The sequence below is a fragment of the Mobula hypostoma genome, chromosome 29 (genome assembly GCF_963921235.1).
Source record: "Mobula hypostoma chromosome 29, sMobHyp1.1, whole genome shotgun sequence".
Classification (NCBI taxonomy): Eukaryota; Metazoa; Chordata; class Chondrichthyes; order Myliobatiformes; family Myliobatidae; genus Mobula; species Mobula hypostoma.
The window spans coordinates 20,417,510-20,436,113 of NC_086125.1; the positions used below are offsets into that span (position 1 = coordinate 20,417,510).

The window sequence follows — 18,604 nt, forward strand, 5'->3', positions numbered from 1 at the left end:
CCATGCTTCAGCTGACTGGAAACGTAGCTGAAAACTGGAAAAGATTTAAACAGCGTTTTGAAATTTATTTATTGGCAATCGGAGCAGATAATAAAACGGAAAAAATGAAAGCTGCAATTCTACTCCACGTAATAGGTGACGACACATTTGAGGCATATAATCTTTTGAAAATGAAGATAATTTGAATCTAAAAGCGATAATGGACAAATTTGACGCATTTTGTATACCAAAGCGCAATGTGACATATGATCGGTACAAATTTTTCAAATGTCGGCAGAGACCTGGTCAAACGATTGATCAATTTGTTACAGAGTTGAGAAACTGCAGTAAAACATACGAGTTTGCAGAACTGACGGACTCTCTCATTAAAGACAGAATTGTTTTCAGCATTCTGGATAATAGTCTGAGAGAAAGATTATTAAGAGAACAAGAGTTAGACCTGGAAAAAGCTGTGATGCTCCGCAAAGCTTTGGAAACTGTGATGTCGCAGGCAAAAGAGCTTTATATTGAGAGCTGTGTAGACGCTGTAAAGCACGAAGATATTAGAAAAAATAATGAAGCGACAATGAAGCTGACAGAGACCAAGACGTCATCTGAAAGAAAAAAACTTTGCGATCACTGTGGGTGGCAACGTCGGCTAAAAAAGTGTCCAGCGTATGGGAAAATATGCAACGACTGCGGTAAGAGTAATCATTTTTCACGCTGTTGCAGAAGTAGAAAGAAAATAGAACAAGTAAATGCAGTGCTTGAAAATGAACGAGGAGTTTTATATAGACGTGCTTTGTGAAAACAAACAAAGTAAGAATGACTGGACTATTCCATTGCAAGTGAACCAAAACAATATTCTGTTTAAACTTGATACTGGAGCACAAGTAAATGTTCTTGCAGAACCTGAGTTTAATGCATTAAAGCCTTGACCAAAGTTACATCAGGCAAATATAAAAGTGACTGGGTATTCATGTGCAGACATTCCAGTTAAATGAACACGTGTGGCAGAAGTATCACACAAAAATATTGTGTATATGCTTTCATTTGTGGTGATGCCAAAGAATGTACAGTCAATACTGGGTTTATCTGCCTGTGAGAGACTGAATTTAGTGAAAGGAGTCTTAGTCCTGGACAGTGACACAGAGTCACTGTGAAAGAGCAAGAGAAAACAGAGCTTGACAGAATGGAACGGCTAGAAGTCATAAAGAAAGCTCCCAGACCCATCCCTTTGTTACCAGCGCCTGACAAAGCATTGCCACCAAAACCAGGAGTTGCAATTCTGCCCTCTGGAAGTAATGCACATGCATCAATGGGCCATGCATCCCATCACAATCTCACCTCAGCAGGAGGACAGAAACTAAACTTGCCAGTACAGTACAATGCTGATCTGAAGCCAAAGAGTGACGAGAATCAGGATCCAATTGAAGAAATGAAAGCACAAGCGAAGGAATTGAGAAGTTTTATTGAAATGATGAAGTCTCAGCATAAAAAAAGTGATTACACAGTTAATGAATGAATTAGATATTTCATTACAAGTGGAAGTGGAAGGAATTAAGAAAGCTACAATACTTGAAGAAATACAAACCTCCAAACAGAAGGAGGAGCAGTGTTAAGAAGAAATCGCAAAGACCTTAAGAAAGGGCCAACTTCAGAGTTCCAGTTAACTGATGCAGACCAGATAAAACAAGGAAATAACAATGAAATACAAGAACTGTGTGAACCACTTAGAAGGACTACTTGTGTTCGTAAACCCTCAGAGAGACTGATAGAGACATGTTAAATTATGTATTTGTTCTGATCAATGTTGCTAATTGTTTTTCTTTTTAAGGAAAGGAAGATGTGATATGACGTGTCAGAACATAATTGGACGGAGTTTGGAGCATGCGCAGAAATGACTGAACAATCTAGAAACATTGAGAAGCATGGCGCTGTAAGACACGTGTGGTTTTGCTGCTGTTGTAAATAAAAGTTCTATTCTTCCAGAATATGATTTGTTATTACAAACCCACTGTACGTATAAAGAACACAACAGAAGTAACTTCTGATGCCTTTGCCATACAAGTAAGGTGCCTTAAAGAAACAGGAGGAGCTGTTTAAAATGGGAGTAGAGCCTTGTTAGGGGGTGGGGGAGGGGTGGAGCATACAATTTTGTAGGAGCAGAGTGCAACTCTGTTTTGGTATCGATCTCTGTTCCGCTCTGCTGCTCTGTCATAAAGCTGTAGACGGCTACCAGCAGAACTGCAAGCACGCTGCCTGGTGAACTCTGCCATCTGCGAACGCCAACATGCACGTCCTGCAGCAATCAAACCTTCCCGAGCGGCCAAAGTCACCCTGGTAAATTATTGTGCTTCCAGAATGGAAGCTGTGCATTTCTAGAGCACCTTTTACAACCTCCGCATATCTTAACACAAGAGACTCTGCAAATGCTGGAAATCTTTACCAGGAGGCTCTGTCAGGGATTCCTCTCACCCATTCCACAATCTCTTTGACCCCCTACCATCAGGTAGGATAGTGCCATAACATTAGGGCAAGGACTGTTAGGATGGGAATCAGCTTCTTCCCCCAGGCCATGAGGCTACCGAACTCCCTGCCACCACCCAGGTCTCATCACGTATGAAGCACCAGAAGCGTTATATTGTTTACTTTTTAACATGTCGTAAATGCACCTTTTTTCTAAACGTCACATCATCTGGAATGTATTTCATGTGATAATACAACTTTATTATTTCTGGAGAAATTTCTGAAACGCCTGTTCGCTGCTGTCGTTACCGTGTGGTCATGAATCTTTCAGAGGGTAGGCCTCAAAATCCCCGGCCTTGCCTGCTTTTGGCGACCAAGAAGGAGGTCGAATCGTTCAGACAGAGATGGCTCTCAGTACTCAGTGTCGGAGAACTGATCAGAGCTCGGAGTTTTCGGATGACTCAGAGTTGGATTGTGGTCGGCATGACAGGGAGAGTTTTTCTTCCTTCTCCCGTCTGCGTGAGATGTGGGACATTTGAGAAACTTTGAACTTTACTGTGCTCACGGACTTCTTCATCAAGTTATGGTATTGTTGCACTGTTTGTAACTATATGTTATAATTATGTGGCTTTGTCAGTTTTTTCAGTCTTGGTTTGTCCTGTGTTTTGTGATATCACACCGGAGGAAATAATGTATCATTTCTTAATGCATGCATTACTAAATGACAATAAAAGAGGACTACGTGCCTTCATAATCATATTTGTTGTGCGCAAGTTATATGTACTGGTTGTCCATTGTTTCCTTTGGTGGTATACACGTGTGTCGCCGAATAATTAACAAACTTGAAGTTGAATCTTGAGCAACACACAAAACGCTGGAGGAACTTGGCAAGTCAGGAAGCATCTATGGAGGGGAATAAACATCCCACATTTAGCCAAGACTCTGCATCAGCACTGGGAAGGAAGGAATCAGACGCCAGAAGTAAGTTGTTAACTGGCATCTGCGTGCTCGGCATTCTGTATGCAGCACTCCCCCGGGTGGCCCAGAGACCACTGAAACCCACCAAGCATAAATGAGGAGCTCAAATGCCTCCAAATGAGGAGCTCACTGTGGCTACAGCGCGAAGCAGCTACAAAATGCACCGCAGTGGCGTAACGGTTAGCCCGGGAGCGTTCTGGGGTTCAGAGTTCAATTCCGGCACTTCCTGCAAGGAGTTTGTACATTCTCCCCATTCCTCTGGGTGTTCCAGTCTCCTCCCAGTCCAAAGACCGGGAAGGAAGAAGGACAAAGCCTACAGAGGGATGATAACACCTGAATCTACAGCTTGCCCTCCAAGCTGCACAGCATTAGAACTTGGATCCTCTCATTGTTGGGTCTGATCCTACCCAATCACCGTGGGCACAGGTAGAGGACAAATGATGAAGAGTCTCAGCCCGGAACGTCAATTGTTTATTCCCCTTCATAGATGCTGCCTGACTTGCTGAGTTCCTCCAAGAAAAGAAAATAGTTTAGTTTAACACCAAGCACAATCCCCTATAATGACAAAGCATCTATGTAGAGCAGCTCAGGCCAAATACAAGTCTTTCCTCTCCTATCCAGTTACACAGATAGCATTGAGACCTTGGTCAAATACAGTACATAATTTCTACCCGATTTAGATCATTCTTTCTTTGAAACCCAAGCTTTCTTGCTCTAAAGTAAAGGAATTTCTAATATTCCAAAGGCATTCAATGGCTAAAATATAGACTTATATATTAAATATATATATTAAATATATACACTTCTCTTTTGGACAAGAAAAAATTTAAAATGCTCATATTAGTCACTAATAAAAGTCAAAGAGAGCCTTGGGAACACAGAGCCGAACAGAAAAGATGGATTTACAGACAAACTTGATGAGTACGCAAGGCAAGGGGACAGAACAGGAATTCTCAAACCTGAGATCATGAACCAATGTGGCATCAGAAAGGCACAAACAAAAGCTTTGCAATGGGTCAGCCAGCACCTACAGAGGGATATGGGCAGTTTATGTTTCAGATTTAGACAGTTGGGAAAGTTCGGGCAGTTGAGAAATGTAAATTCAAGTAATTACAAGTCTGGAACTGAAAGATAAACAGGTTAACCTCAGTAAGAGGTGCCATGATGCCAATGAATTACGTCAAAGTGGACATCTGTTCACCAAAGGAAAAAATCTGCTTTTCATAACCAGTCTGACCTGAATAGGACCCTACACTAGGGGTGATAAACTTCTTTCAGAGTGTGTGCCCACATGAGCAATAATGCTCAAAAATATTTTCTCACCTTCCCTGGTAATTTTGAGCAGCTTATCAGTGATAAATTAATTAGTAACAATAATTACGAACTTTTTTTTTAAAAAGGAAAAAGGTTGAGTCCTGTGGCTTATTTATGTGTATTCATTGTTTTACTGTTAATAAAACTACAACGACAGATTGAAATAAATGAAGCATTTGGAAAATAGGTTCAAAGACATTTATATCAATCTTTTAAAAAGGCAACTGAAAAATATTCTTGCAACCAGCTAGCTGGCACCAAGTATGAAAATATCTTACTGCTCTCAAGTTGTTAAATAAATCATTTGTTGCTTCATTTGGCAGTAAAAATAATCATTATGTATCTTTTTATTATGAGTGAGGTTTAAAGAATCATGGGGCATTGAACCACGTGCCAACAAAATGCTTGTGGCATAGGCTCGCCACTAGACCCATGAATGTGGTTGACTTTAATCTGCCTCCTTAATTCAGGGAGGATAAGGGGTTGGCAACATATGCTGGCTGTTAGAGTGTATTTAGCAGTTAGATTATATAGCAAAATATTAACTTCAGCAACAAACTTCAGCAATCAATCTGAAGATGGATTGTAGATTAAACAAAATGCAGTCCTGCTTCCTGGACAGCAGTTACAGACAATTCTGATTAACATTCATTTTGGGTGTCTGGAGTGTGGGTGCGAAGGAGGAGGTATGAAAATTATACATAATTCAAAGGATGCAATGTAACTGTAGAATTGTCCTTTGATTTTTAGCATATAATATTGTCATGTAATATTGGGTCAAACAGACCTCTCCCACCCAGAGTGGCTCAGTTTCTTAAATAAGACACTTCTGTATTCACTAGTTTCAGTGTCTCTCTGGGGAGTTTGTACACGTTACGTCACTGGCAAAGCCAGCAACATCCACATCCTGTGAGTGAGTAAATTAAAGAAAGGATAGCTAGCTGGTTTACAACCAGAATGACGGCATCCACCAATGAATAAAAACAGATATTGTCATGCACGTTGAACTTTAATGTCACAAGAAATCATCAGCAGTTTAGAGACTGGGAATCACTTCATGAGATAGGGTGGGAAAGCCTTAGGTGTAGGTTAAAACCTGGCATGTATTATTGGAGCAAATGCCTTACCCCTATGCTGCAATGTCCATGTAACTCTATTATAAAATCCAGTCCACGCCTTTTCAAATGCTGCCTCGAGGACACTTCACCTGCACTGTTCACAGGCTCTTTGTGCTCCTAAGCCATATTCATGAGCTTAACTCCATCCACCTGCCCTAGAAATTCCAACACAGATGGGATTTCACCTGCTCTGCATACCTGTCAATTTATGTGAGTGTGAGAAATTCAAAACACACTCTGGCTTAGGCCTTCTAATCAGAGGAGAAATCTCCAGTCCTTCACATGTCTTCATAACACACATCCAGAGTGCCAAGCCTTCAGCAGCTGATCTTATCAATACGCACTACACTGTGAAGCAACTTGTATCACACCTCACTAAAAATGCTTAGAAGCTGTCATGACAAACTGTTTATTGAGCAGACGGTTTCTCACCAGCTCACTTCAATGAAAAAGCCCACATCAATCACGTACACATAAACTGACTTGAGGATTTGGAATATTGGTATAAGGGTGTTATCACGGATACTTGTCGTAAGCATCACCTTCAGTAAAGGGCAGTAAAGGTTCACAGCTCCAGGGGACCCCGGTTCATTTCTGACCGTGTAGATTGCACGTTCTCCCTGTGATTCTGGTGCTCCAGCCTCCTTCAGCATCCCCAAAACCACGCTCATCAACAGATTAACAGGACGCTGTGATTACCGCTTAGTTTTTCAGCAGGCTACAATCAGCGCGAGAGATCATTCAGTGGTGATGCAGCATGAGGTTTAAAAAGAGCTCGAGTACTTTTGGATTTCTTTCTCTCCCGCGGGCTGCAATCAGCACTGAAGAAAGGAGGCGCAAGGGGAGCAGCCCTTGTGGGAGTGGGCCAGCGTTAGAGTGGTCCAGCTTTGGCTCAGCAGGCTAGGGCAAGCACAGCGAGTTTTATTTTCCTGTTAGTACCTAGCCAGTGTGCTGATAATGGGTTTGGAGGTAGTGATATGTTCTTTGTGTGAGACCTCTGGGAGACCTCCAGTCTCCCTGATAACTACATCTGCAAGAAGTGCATTGAGTTGCAGCTCCCGAAAGACCATGTTAAGGAACTGGAGCTGCAGCTGGATGACCTGCAGCTCATACAGGAATTTGAGGAAGTGACATTGGGATCTCTTCTGGGGAAGGTACGACCTGTACAAAACGGACGGGTAACATCTGGACCCATTGGGGATCGATATCCTTACAGACTGATTTGCTAGAGCTGTTCGGGAGGGTTTAAACTAATTTGGCAAAGGGATGGGAACCGGAGTGATAAGGCTGAAGATGGGGCAATTGCTACGCAAGTTGATGCATTGTGCAGTGAGACTGAAAGGAAGTTTAACATCCAAGGATACAAGTTGTATCAAAAGGACATGCAGGACAGGCAGGTAGAGGGTGTGGTGGCTCTGTTGGAAAAAAAATATGAAATCATATCCTTAGAAAGAGGTGACATCAGATTGGAAGATGTAAAATGACTCTGATTTGAGTCATACACAGGCCTATGAGCAGCAGCCAGATCATGGGCGTCAAATTAAAAACGAGTGATGGAAAACAGTAAAAAGGGCAATGTTGCAATAATCATGGGGGATTTCAACATGCAGGTAAATCAGGAAAAAAATCAGGTTGGTGCTGGATCCCAAGAGAAGAAATTTGTACAATGCCAACAAGATAGCTTGTGGGTTGAGCCCCCTGGGGAACTGCTATTCTGGATTGGGTGTTATGTAATGACCCAGACTTGATTAGGAAGTTTAACGTAAAGGAACCCTTAGGAGGCAATGATCCTAATATGACAGAGTTTGACCTGCTGTTTGAGAGGGAGAAGCTAAAGGCAGATGTATCACTAGTACAATGGAGTAAAGGGAATTACAGAGGCATGAGGGAGGAGCTGGCCACAGTGGAAGGAGACACAAGCAGGAATGGCATCGGAACAGCAATGGCTGGTGTTTCTGGGGAAATTCAGAAGGTGCAGGAAAGATACATCCCAACAACGAAGAGGTACTCTGAAGGGAGGATGAGGAAACTGTGGCTGACAAGGCAAGTCAAAGACAGCATAAAAGCTAAAGGGAGGTCATATTGTATAGCAATAATGTAGAGGATTGGGAAGTTTTTAAAAAAAACACCAACAGAAGGCAACTCAGAAAAGCCATACTGAGAGAAAAGATGAAAAATGAACATAAGCCAGCCAATAATATAAAAGAGTATACAAAAAGTTTTTTTGATATACCAGGAGTAAAAGAGAGACAAGAGTGGACGTCAGACCACTGAAAAATGATGCTGGAGGGGTAGTAATGGGGGACAAAGAAATGGCAGATGAACTTAATTAGTATTTTGCATCAGTCTTCGCTATGAAAGACACTAGCAGAGAATGCCAGAAACGTGAGAGTATCAGGGGGGCAGAAGTGAGTGTCATTGCTATTACTAAGGAGAAGGCTCTTGGGAAGCTGACAGTGCTGAAGATAAATAAAATCACCTGGACCAAATGACCTATACCCCAGGGTTCGTAAGGAGTAGCTGAAAAGGTTGTGAAGGCATCAAGAATGATTTTCAAGAATCACTAGATTCTAGAATAGATCCTGGAGACTAGAAAATTGCAAATGTCACTCCAGTCTTTAATATAGAACAGCACAGCCCTTTGGCCCACAATCTACATACGCAAACACTGAATTAAACAAATTCTCTTCTGCCTGTAGAAGATCCTATGTCCTGCTATTCTCTGTATGCCCTAGTTTTAACAGCCTCTTAAAGGCCACTGTCATATCTGCTTCCACTATTACCACTGGCATTTTTCCAAGAAGGATAAAGACTTGGTGAAGTAGAAGAAAGGAGGGAGGCAGAAGAAAGAAAATTATAGGCCAGTCCGCCTGACTTCTAGTTGGAAAGATGCTTGAATCTATTTATTAAGGATGAGGTTTTGGAGTCCAAAGAGGCACATGACAAAATAGCCCAATATCCACATAGTTTTCTAAAGGGGAAATCTCGCCTGAGATATCTGTTAGAATTCTTTGGGGAATTAACCGGCAGGGTAGACAACGAAGACAGAGGAGTTTCATGAGAATGATTAGGAATGAAAGTAAGCATTTGATAGGTCTGGGCCTACACTCACTGGGGTTTAGAGGAATGAGGGGAATCCCATTGAAACCTCGTTAGAGTGGATGTGGAGAGCATGCTTTCTGTAGTTGGAGAGTCTAGAACAAGAGGGAACAGCCTCAGAATTGAAGGACATCCATTTAGAACAGAGATCAGGAAAAATTTCTCCAGCCAGAGTGTGCTGACTCTTGTGGAATTCATTGCCACAGACAACTGTGGGTATATTTAAGAAAGAGCTTGCTAGGCTCTTGATTAATCAGGTTACGGGGAGAAGGCAGAAGAATGGGGTTGAGAGGGATCATAAATCAGCCATGATGAAACAACAAAGCAGACTCGTTGGGCCGAATGGGGTAATTCAGCTCCTGGGTCAAGTGGTCTTATTGTAAGGGACTGACAGAGGAATCGGGGGCAGTCGATGAACATGCAGGAGAAAACAGGTTGCAAGGAGATGAGATGGAAAATAGGACCAATGAATGTGCCCTGAGAGCCATGACAGACTTGATGGGCCAAATGGAAGATACTTTTCGAAACTATTTTTTTTTGAGTTTGTATTTCCATTTTTGCTCATGTGTCACTAAGTTGTAAAATTAATAACACAGAATGTTATTAATGGGGAAAATGGGTTTCAAAACTTGATCGTTTTGTAGTAATAACAAAATACTTTTAGGGGTAACACCATTTCTAATATTATTTTTAAATTATTTTGAACACAAGATTATTTTTAGTCTTCCCCGAAACTGGAGCATGGTTGAGGTATAAGAAAGTGACACTTACACCGTCCTCAAATTTAAGGTGATGACCCTTGATAGCTAAACATAGGAGGTAAAACCTGGATAAATAACTTAGCCGGAGAGGCAGAGGGCTGAAGGGAAGTGAGAGAGAAGAGACTCCAGGCGTATAAAGGCTCGACTACCAGCGATAGGCCTCACATAGCAACATAATCAACACCCTCACTCAGCACATGAAGGCCTGAATTTGTGTCTGAGTGCGAAAGCTGCTCCACAGCTTGGAAGGAAGGAGAGTTTCTGATTCCTCATCGAAGTAACTCCAATTCTCTCAGGGTGCCGCTTTCCCTCGTCGTCTTGGCATCCGTCAACAAAGTGTTGACAACTTCCAACCTCTCCCCTTCGCCCTTCCTATCACCAGGAAAGTCCTCAATGCTAAACTGCCACTGCCTCAGAGAGAGGAGCAGTAGGCGCACGTGGGGGAGCCCACAGTTCCTGATGCCATGTATCCTGGTACTCCTCGTACAACACCCCCTGCCCATAGTCCCAAACATTTAGCCACATGCTCTACATTGGTGCTGCCAGAAAGATGCCCCAGCACAGAGGGAGTGATTGTGGGCAGTCACCAATCCCGCTTAAAAACTACCTCCAGGGGCTAAACCAAACTTTGTTTCTGTAACACAAGGGATTCTGCAGATGTTCGAAACCTTGAGCAACACACACAAGATGCTGGAGGAACTCAGCCAATCAGGCAGCATCTATGGTGAGGAATAAGCAGCCGACATATCGGGCCGAGATCCTTCATCAGGGTGTTTCTGTCCGACACTCACACGTGACGGCCAGAACCGACCCCAGTTTCCAACTGACTTTCTTCACCTCTCCAGAGGCATTCTCATTTCCAACCAGAATTCTGCACCCCCTTTCCCAGAGCCAAGTAGGCGACAGGCAAGGAGCATTACAGGAGCTTCTGTTCAGCAACCGACTGATGCCAAATACTGGGCAACATCATCCATTCCCCATTCTCCATATTCAATCAACTACCCAGAGACAGCTGCACCTGTCTGTAACACTGTGTGTCCCTGTATTCCCTTCTTGCAATATAGCAATGGGTACTGTGCAGATTCCAAATATATTCCCATGCCTCTTAATATTCAATTAAAACACTGGGTCCTGTTACACGTTTAGTAGTACAGTTTACCTCAATCCTTGCTCAACGTATTGGACAAAGTTACAGATACCTACAACAGACATGGTTTTAGCACAAACTCGATGCACTGAATCTGGGCGTTTATGCCCAAACCGCAGCCAGTCTCCAGATTACCTCAATTTCACACATTCCCTCAACACAGCTGTCATACAAGTGTACTCTCCTGTTAATGAATGTGGAGGGTTGCCTGTGACATGTCAGAGTCTGCACAGATATTGAAGCTAAACACCACCACCCCCACCAAAAAAATATATATCCTTAATCATTCATCTTTAAAGCCATACACCACAAAACCCCGCGAACCGGATTTAATCGCTATCTGCAGCCAGTGAGCGGAAAATCTGACGTCTACACACGATAAGTCCTGGACTCCACTGCATGGGTCCTGCTTCAGCTGGACAAAGATCAGTACAGCACAGGCCCTTCAGCCCACAATGTCTGTGATGACCATGATGCTAAAATGAACTAAAACTATCTGCCTACACATCATCCGTATCCCTCCTTTCCCTGCGGGTTAAGATGTCTGTCTAAATGCCTCTTAAACACTACAGTCAGATCTATCTTCATGTATTTACATTTATATTTACAGTATTGTGCTTTTATTGTTGTCTTTATCTTATGACGTGTTTTTTTATGCATGGAATCCTGAGTAACAATTATTTTGTTCTCCTCTACACTTGCGTACTGGAAATGACATTAAATAATCTGCAGTATAAACATGTCCGCTTTCTCCGCCAACGCTGCAGCGATATTCCAAGCTGTGTAAAAACAATACTGATCAAGAACATCTCTTTTAACATCGATTTCTCCACTCCCCCTCCACCCATGCACCTGAAACCAGCAGGAAACTTCACTGAATCGTTGGAACTACTGAAACCAGTTTTTGCACCACAAAACTACAAACTGTTCAGCTCACAGTTCATTCATTGTTTGCGTTTGGAAGGGTCCCAGTGATGGATTAGCAATTCAATCGTGAATACCGGTCAAAAACATGTACGGGTATCTTCTTTAAAACCGTGGGTTTCTCAAGACAAAGCAGTAACTAGTGTCCCACAATAACAGAAACTAATTCCTGCCTCTGACTAGATAAGGTCAAGCTGCTGGTTAAAATGTACTCCTTGGTACTGAAACCACTGACAGCTCCAATGGCCCAGACTTTGTTCACTTAAACCCATTCCACTGCCTCATGCAGACATCTCACCCTGCAAAAACTCATTTCAGGGAGGTAGCACCCCCCCCCTCCCCCGGTCGACCTCCAAGGGTGTATGTAATACTTTGTTTAGTCACTTTGTCTAATCTGTAAACCAAGTTGGGTGTATGCAGAAAATGTGACATTAAAATACGTACTTATATTATCATGTTTATTCTATTACAACTTTTAAGCAAGACTACAGGGAACTTGGCCTCATCACGAAGGAAATAAATAGAGTAGCTCCTTAGCAGCCAGCCAGCTAGTTTAAATAACGTTAGCTATGCTAATGAACAAACGACACCTGTTAAACTCACCTCAACATGTCTCTTACAGTCTTAACCCACCATGGGCAATAGAAAAGTCACTGTTGCAAACAGTGCAGCGAGCAACACTGTCATTACTTTTGAGGTCGACTGTAAAGTCCGCCCACAGAGAAAACTGATAGGTCTACTTAGCACAAAGAGAGACCAATCAGGATGCTTGCTCTCAATCCCCCTCTCAAAAAAACCGATTTCCGGGATACTGTATATAATTTGCGGGCATCAGGGAGTTGCTATCAATATGCGGGAGACTGCCGGAACTTCCGGGAGAGGTGGGATGTATGCTCATGTTAGTGAGCAGACTGGAGACTAAGATGCTGAAATGGTCACAGGTAAATCTGCTCCATGTCACCTTGCTGGGGTAAACAGCCACAAGGCTTCCATCGACAGGATACTTTCAGGAACATTCCAAAATCTTCTCAGCAAGTTGCACTTACAGAGAGTCACAGTGCCACACAGCATGAAACCAGGCTTTCTGCTCAGCAGCTCTGTGGTGACCTTCAACTAATTACTGATATGAATCCTACACAAATCCCTTTTCCTTTCCCACCCCACCACTCTGCTCACCTGGATTCTACCACTCAGCTCCAGAACAGAGGCTTTCTATGGTGGTGAATTAACTCAATACTTAGAGGTTAGTTGATCACTATAACAGGCCTTAGTTGTTTGTTTGAGTTTGTGGGGACAGAGAGAGGAGCTGGAGGTCAGATTGGGGTTTAGGGACAGCGACGTGGAGGAGTAAGAGGACAGGCCTTTGTTCCACATCTGAAGTCCAGGGACAACGGATAAAGGATTGATAAATGCTAATCTGAATCTAACAACCTGCTCAACCTGCTCATTTGTGAAAGGTGGAAGGAAAACACAGAGCAATGGGATGAAACACACACAGAGAAGCTGCAAACACCACACAGAGGTCAGGATTCAACTGGATTGCTGGAGGTGTATAGTAGCAGCTTTAACCCTGTCACCTTTTACCATATTGGAACCCCAGTACACAGTCTCTTCACACAATATAGTCCATACAGCAGAATGAAAGATGTGCTTATTCATGAAACTCCTAACTGCATTTCCGCTGTCCAGCTCAACCATTCTGTTTGGTCACAAGTCCCACATTCTCCACCCCTCCCTCAAGTTTCTTCTGAACTCTTCGCTGAATTTAGCAAAGGCGGTTCAAATGGCTCCCAGTTTTGACAGCAGGAAGGGGCCATAGGGGTACCTCTACCAGCAGGCATTTGACACTGATTTGCCCCACACTGGACACAATATTGGCCCAAGGCCCTCTCGAAAGAGGAGGAAAGAACCCTTTTAGGTAAATGTCCCAAAGGTTTATAGGCAAGCACTGACTCTAAGAAGTTTTTCAAGAAATTATTTCCATTGGAAAGTAAGAGATTATTTAAAAAAATTGTTTAAATATCCAGCATGGTAACAAGCCCTACCTGCTCAGCATGCCTCGACTACTCTATTATACCTCTGTGACCAATTGACCAATTAACCGGTACGTCTTTGGAATGTGGGAGGAAACCGGAACGCCCAGAGGAAGCCCATGTGGCCAAGGGGAGGACGGGAAAACTCCTTACAGACAGCATTGGAACTGAACTCAGTCACTGGTCCTGTAATAGCGTTACGCTCACCACCGGTAATTTGGATGGGAGAATATGATATTTTAATCATAATCCCATCATTTGGCAACCACACAAAGCCAGAAAATAATTCACATCTAAAGGAGCCATGGATGGCCAGTCCATATAATGTTCACCATGGATGTTCAGTCCCCATACACTTCTATTCCCCATCAAGGCGGCCTTAAAGCTCTCCACTTTTCTCTCAACAAGAAACCCAACCAGTTCTCCTCCACCACCACCACCCTCCTCCATCTGGTAGAGCTGGTCCTCACCCCCAACGATTTCTCCTTTGGCTCCTTCCACTTTCTCCAAACTCAGGGGGTAGCCATGGGCACTGGCACAGGCCCCAGCTATGCCTTCCTCTTCATTGGCAATGCAGCACAGTCCATGTTCCAAGCCTTCCCTGGTAATGCTTCCCAACTCTTCCTCTGCTACATTGACAACTGTATTGGTGCTACTTCATGCACCCATGCTGAGCTCATCAATTTCATCAACTTTGCCTCCAATTTCCATCCTGCCCTTAAATTCACTCGGCCCATTTCTGACACCTCTCTGCCATTTCTCGATCTCTCTGTCTCCATCTCTGGAAACAAACTATCTACCAACATCTTTTATAAACCTACCAATTCCTATGACTATCTTGACTATACCTCTTCCTCATCGGTACCTCATCCTTTTCCCAGACATCCGCGACCACCCAACTTCCCGCTGTGTTAACAGGGATAGACTTCCCCTTGTCCTCACCTACCACCCCAACCATGAGCCTTTGAATCCAGAACACAACTTCTGCCATCTTCGACAAGACCCTACCATCAGACATCTTTACATCCACTCCCCACCCCACTCTCTGCTTTCTCTCTCCTCCACTAATCTCCCTCTTCGCACATATCCCTGCAAGGGACAGAAATGCTACACCTGCCCATTCACCTTCCCCCTCACCACCATTCAGGGACCCAAATAGTCCTTCCAGGTGAGGCAACACTTCACCTGCAAACCTGTTGGGGTCATCTACTGTATCTGGTGCTCCCGATGCAGCCTCCTCTACATTAGTGAGACCCGTCATAAATTGGAGAACCACTTTGTCGAGCACCTCCACTCCATCTACCAAAAGTGGAACTTCCCTGTGCCCAACCATTTTAATTCCTATCCCTATTCTCGTTCCGACATGTCGATCCATGGCCTCCTCTTTACCAGAAGGAGGCCACTTTCAGGGTGGAGGAGCAACACCTTATATTCCATCTAGGTAGCCTCAAACCCGACGGCATGAAAATTGATTTCTCCTTCCCTCTTCATCTGGCTAGTCGAGAACCTATCAACCTCCACTTTAAATATACCCAATGACTTGGCCTCCACAGCCACCTGTGACAATGAATTCCACAGATTCACCACCCACTAGCTAAAGAAGTTCCTCCTCTATTCCAGGGGTCCCAGCCTTAACGGTATTGGTCCATGGCATAAAAAACGTTGGGAACCCTGCTCTATTCGATGGCTGTGCCAATGGTCCTAGTCTCCCACAGTATAGGAAACATCCGCTCTCTCTAGGCCTTTCAATATTCAATAGGTTTCACCTGGGGGAAGGGATTGTGAACAGGTGGGACAAAATGCAACACATATTGAGGAAATACATTTGCATACATCTAAATGCATCGAATAGTCTCGGATCAAAATGGTAACTTACAGGCATGACGCATCCCCGTGAGGACTCCCGATGCACTGACCGTTGTTCTCACATGGACGGTGGTTGTCCACACACTGCAGAGCTGCGAGGGAAAGAGTGAACGGTCACCTTTCAATGGAATTGGCAAAATATCGAATAAACCGAGTCCTGACAGCCCCCGATCCAAGAACATATGAAGTGTTATTCCTTGCATTGCAAGATCACACAAACAAATGACACATAATCAGATGGTCCTCTTGGTGTTTTTTTTTGTTTGCAGAAAAAGGATGTGATGCTGGTTCCAGTCTGATCATCGGCCAGGATAGTGGACATAGTTTCCCATGAACAGTACTGCAGGAATGGAAAGAGGGCTGGCTGCGGGGGTTTGAAAGAGAGAAGGGGGTGGGAGGGGGCAAAGCGAGAAGAGGGTGGGAGGGGCAGAGAGAAGGGGGTGGGGAGAAGGCAAGGGATTGGAAGGTCCGGAGAGGGAATGGAGTGGTAATGGACAAGGGAGAAGGGAGTGGGAGGGAACAATGAGGGAATGGAGTGGGAGGGAACGATGAGGGAAGGGAGTGGGAGGGAACGATGAGGGAAGGGAGTGGGAGGGAACGATAAGGAAAGGGAGTGGGAGGGAACAATGAGGGAAGGGAGTGGGAGGGAACAATGAGGGAAGGGAGTGGGTGGGAACGATGAGGGAATGGAGTGGGAGGGAACGATGAGGGAAGGGAGTGGGCGGGAACGATGAGGGAATGGAGTGGGAGGGAACGATGAGGGAATGGTGTGGGAGGGAACGATGAGGGAAGGGAGTGGGAGGGAACGATGAGGGGAAGGGAGTGGGAGGGAACGATGAGGGGAAGGGAGTGCAAGGGGACAAGAGAAAAGGAATTGGGAGGGGAAGAGAAAAGGAGAAAAACGAGACAGAAACAAGTACACAATTCCTCTTGATGAAACATTATAAAACACATGCACACACCCTTACCAGGAAACCCACTGATCCACACAGCAGCTGGAATCAGTTTTTACAACCCAGAGAAAGGTTAATCATCTGGACGTGCTTCCACTGGCTCAGAACAAGGGGTCAAACTAGGTCCCACACTCCAGCATTTTCCTCATAACCCTGTAAATCAATCCTAATCATGAAAGTACCCAATGCTTTCTGAGCATTCTTATCGAGTCTGCTTCCACTTTTTGGGTAGTGTGTTCCAGATGTCCGTGTGTGGAAAACATTTCCCTTCATTTCCTGTCTACTGGAAGATGCTGTATAACAAGTAACAACCCAGAATCATAACCGGATATGGCACAGAATAGGACATCTGGTCCATTTTCTCCAGTGTCAACTCCTGAGTAGAATTACTCAACTAGTTGCATTCACCTACTCTGCTGTTTTAGCCTACCTTTTGATTGAATGTTACTATCAACACTTTTTCTGATAAAAAAAATACAGTAAAGCTGTTTTCCACACGATAACCAGCTTCTTAAATTGTGTACTCTCATAACCAACCCTTCAGCCGCTGCAAACAATGCAATGGAAGCCTTCGCTATTTGTAAACATCAATCAAATCTCCTCTCATTGCAACCTATCAAATATTGAACAGCCTAGATAGTGTGGATGTGGAGAGGATGTTTCCTGTAGTGGGGGAATCTCGGACCAAAAGGCACAGCTGCAGAATTCAAGGACATCCCTTTAGAATTCAGGTGAGGAGGAATTTCTTTACTGAGAGGGTAGTGAATCCCTGGAATTCTTTGCCCCCGACAGCTGTGGAGGCCAGGTGATTAGGTATATTTAAGGCAGAGTTTGATAAGTTCTTGGGCATCAAGGATGCAGGAGAGTGGGGCTGAGGGGAATAATAAATTAGCCATGATGGAATGGAGGAGCAGACCTGATGGGCTGAATGCCCTAATCCTAGGTCACATGGCCCTCTCATTTCTCCTGCTCCAACAGTTACTCATGCTATTCAAGGAAATCACTTCTGCACCCAAGGCCATTTGCTAAAGAGTGGAACCCAGAAGTAACACATTTCTCCAGTTTCTTATCAATTGATAAAGCCCAGGATTTCTTTGACTTGTGCTGCCAACTTCGAGAGTTAGTGTGTGCATGCCTCTCCCAATCTCCCTGCTGCTGCAGCCTCATTAAAACTCTATCATTGATTTTGTGGCTGTCTTCATTAACACAGACAAAAGGCATCACTTTTCACTTAAATAAGAACAAACAGGAAATGCTGGAAAAACGCAGCAGGTCAGGCAGCTTCTGTGGAAAAAGAAACAGTAAATGTTTCAGGTCTCAGACTTCGCACCAGAACTCAAAGTTCATAGGGGGGTTTTTTTTGCCAGCATTTTCTGTGGGTTTACATCAGATTTCCAGCATCTGCAGATTGGTGTTAATCTCCCCTGTTAAACTTCCTCTGCTCTGTGCCTGGTCTTTTAACAGGACTGCCATATGTGTTACCATATCCTTATGGGCAAATGTGCTGTACAGTAGCAAGAGCATCATGCAGACAGTTAAACTAATTTTAGAATCAGATGGTACTAAGGCTTTCATGGTGCTATGAAACTAATATCAGGTGTTTAATACAACCTTTCTCTCTAGCCTCTCTTTCACTCCCTCTTTATCTTCCTTTCTCTTCCTCTCTCTTTTCTCCATCTCCTTCCCCTCCCACCCCCATCCTTTTAAGTAGGCATCAATCCTCCATTGCATTTTGAACCTACAAGCCATCTGCAGACTTTGGAACTGTGTCCTGTCAACCAAGACTCCGATTAACATGTGATCAAAAACAGCAGAGGTCCTAATAGAAGCCTCTCGACACATAACTGTAGTCTCCCCTGCATCAATCATAACTCTCTTCTCACTGCCCCTTAATGTCTTCTTCAATTCTGTCGTTTTTCCTTCTGTGTGGTTCCTTGTCAAATGTCTTTTGAAAGTCTTGATA

General features: G+C 43.9%; 1 protein-coding gene across 2 annotated transcripts in view; it reads right to left on the reverse strand.

The window, feature by feature from the left end:
* notch3 (notch receptor 3) overlaps positions 1-18,604 on the reverse strand; it is a 224,764-nt gene that overhangs the window by 177,830 nt on the left and 28,330 nt on the right. For both annotated transcript variants that reach the window (XM_063035973.1, XM_063035972.1), the window contains exon 2: positions 15,699-15,780. In XM_063035973.1, the coding sequence (XP_062892043.1) occupies positions 15,699-15,780 (82 nt within the window). The remainder of the gene's footprint in view (positions 1-15,698; positions 15,781-18,604) is intronic.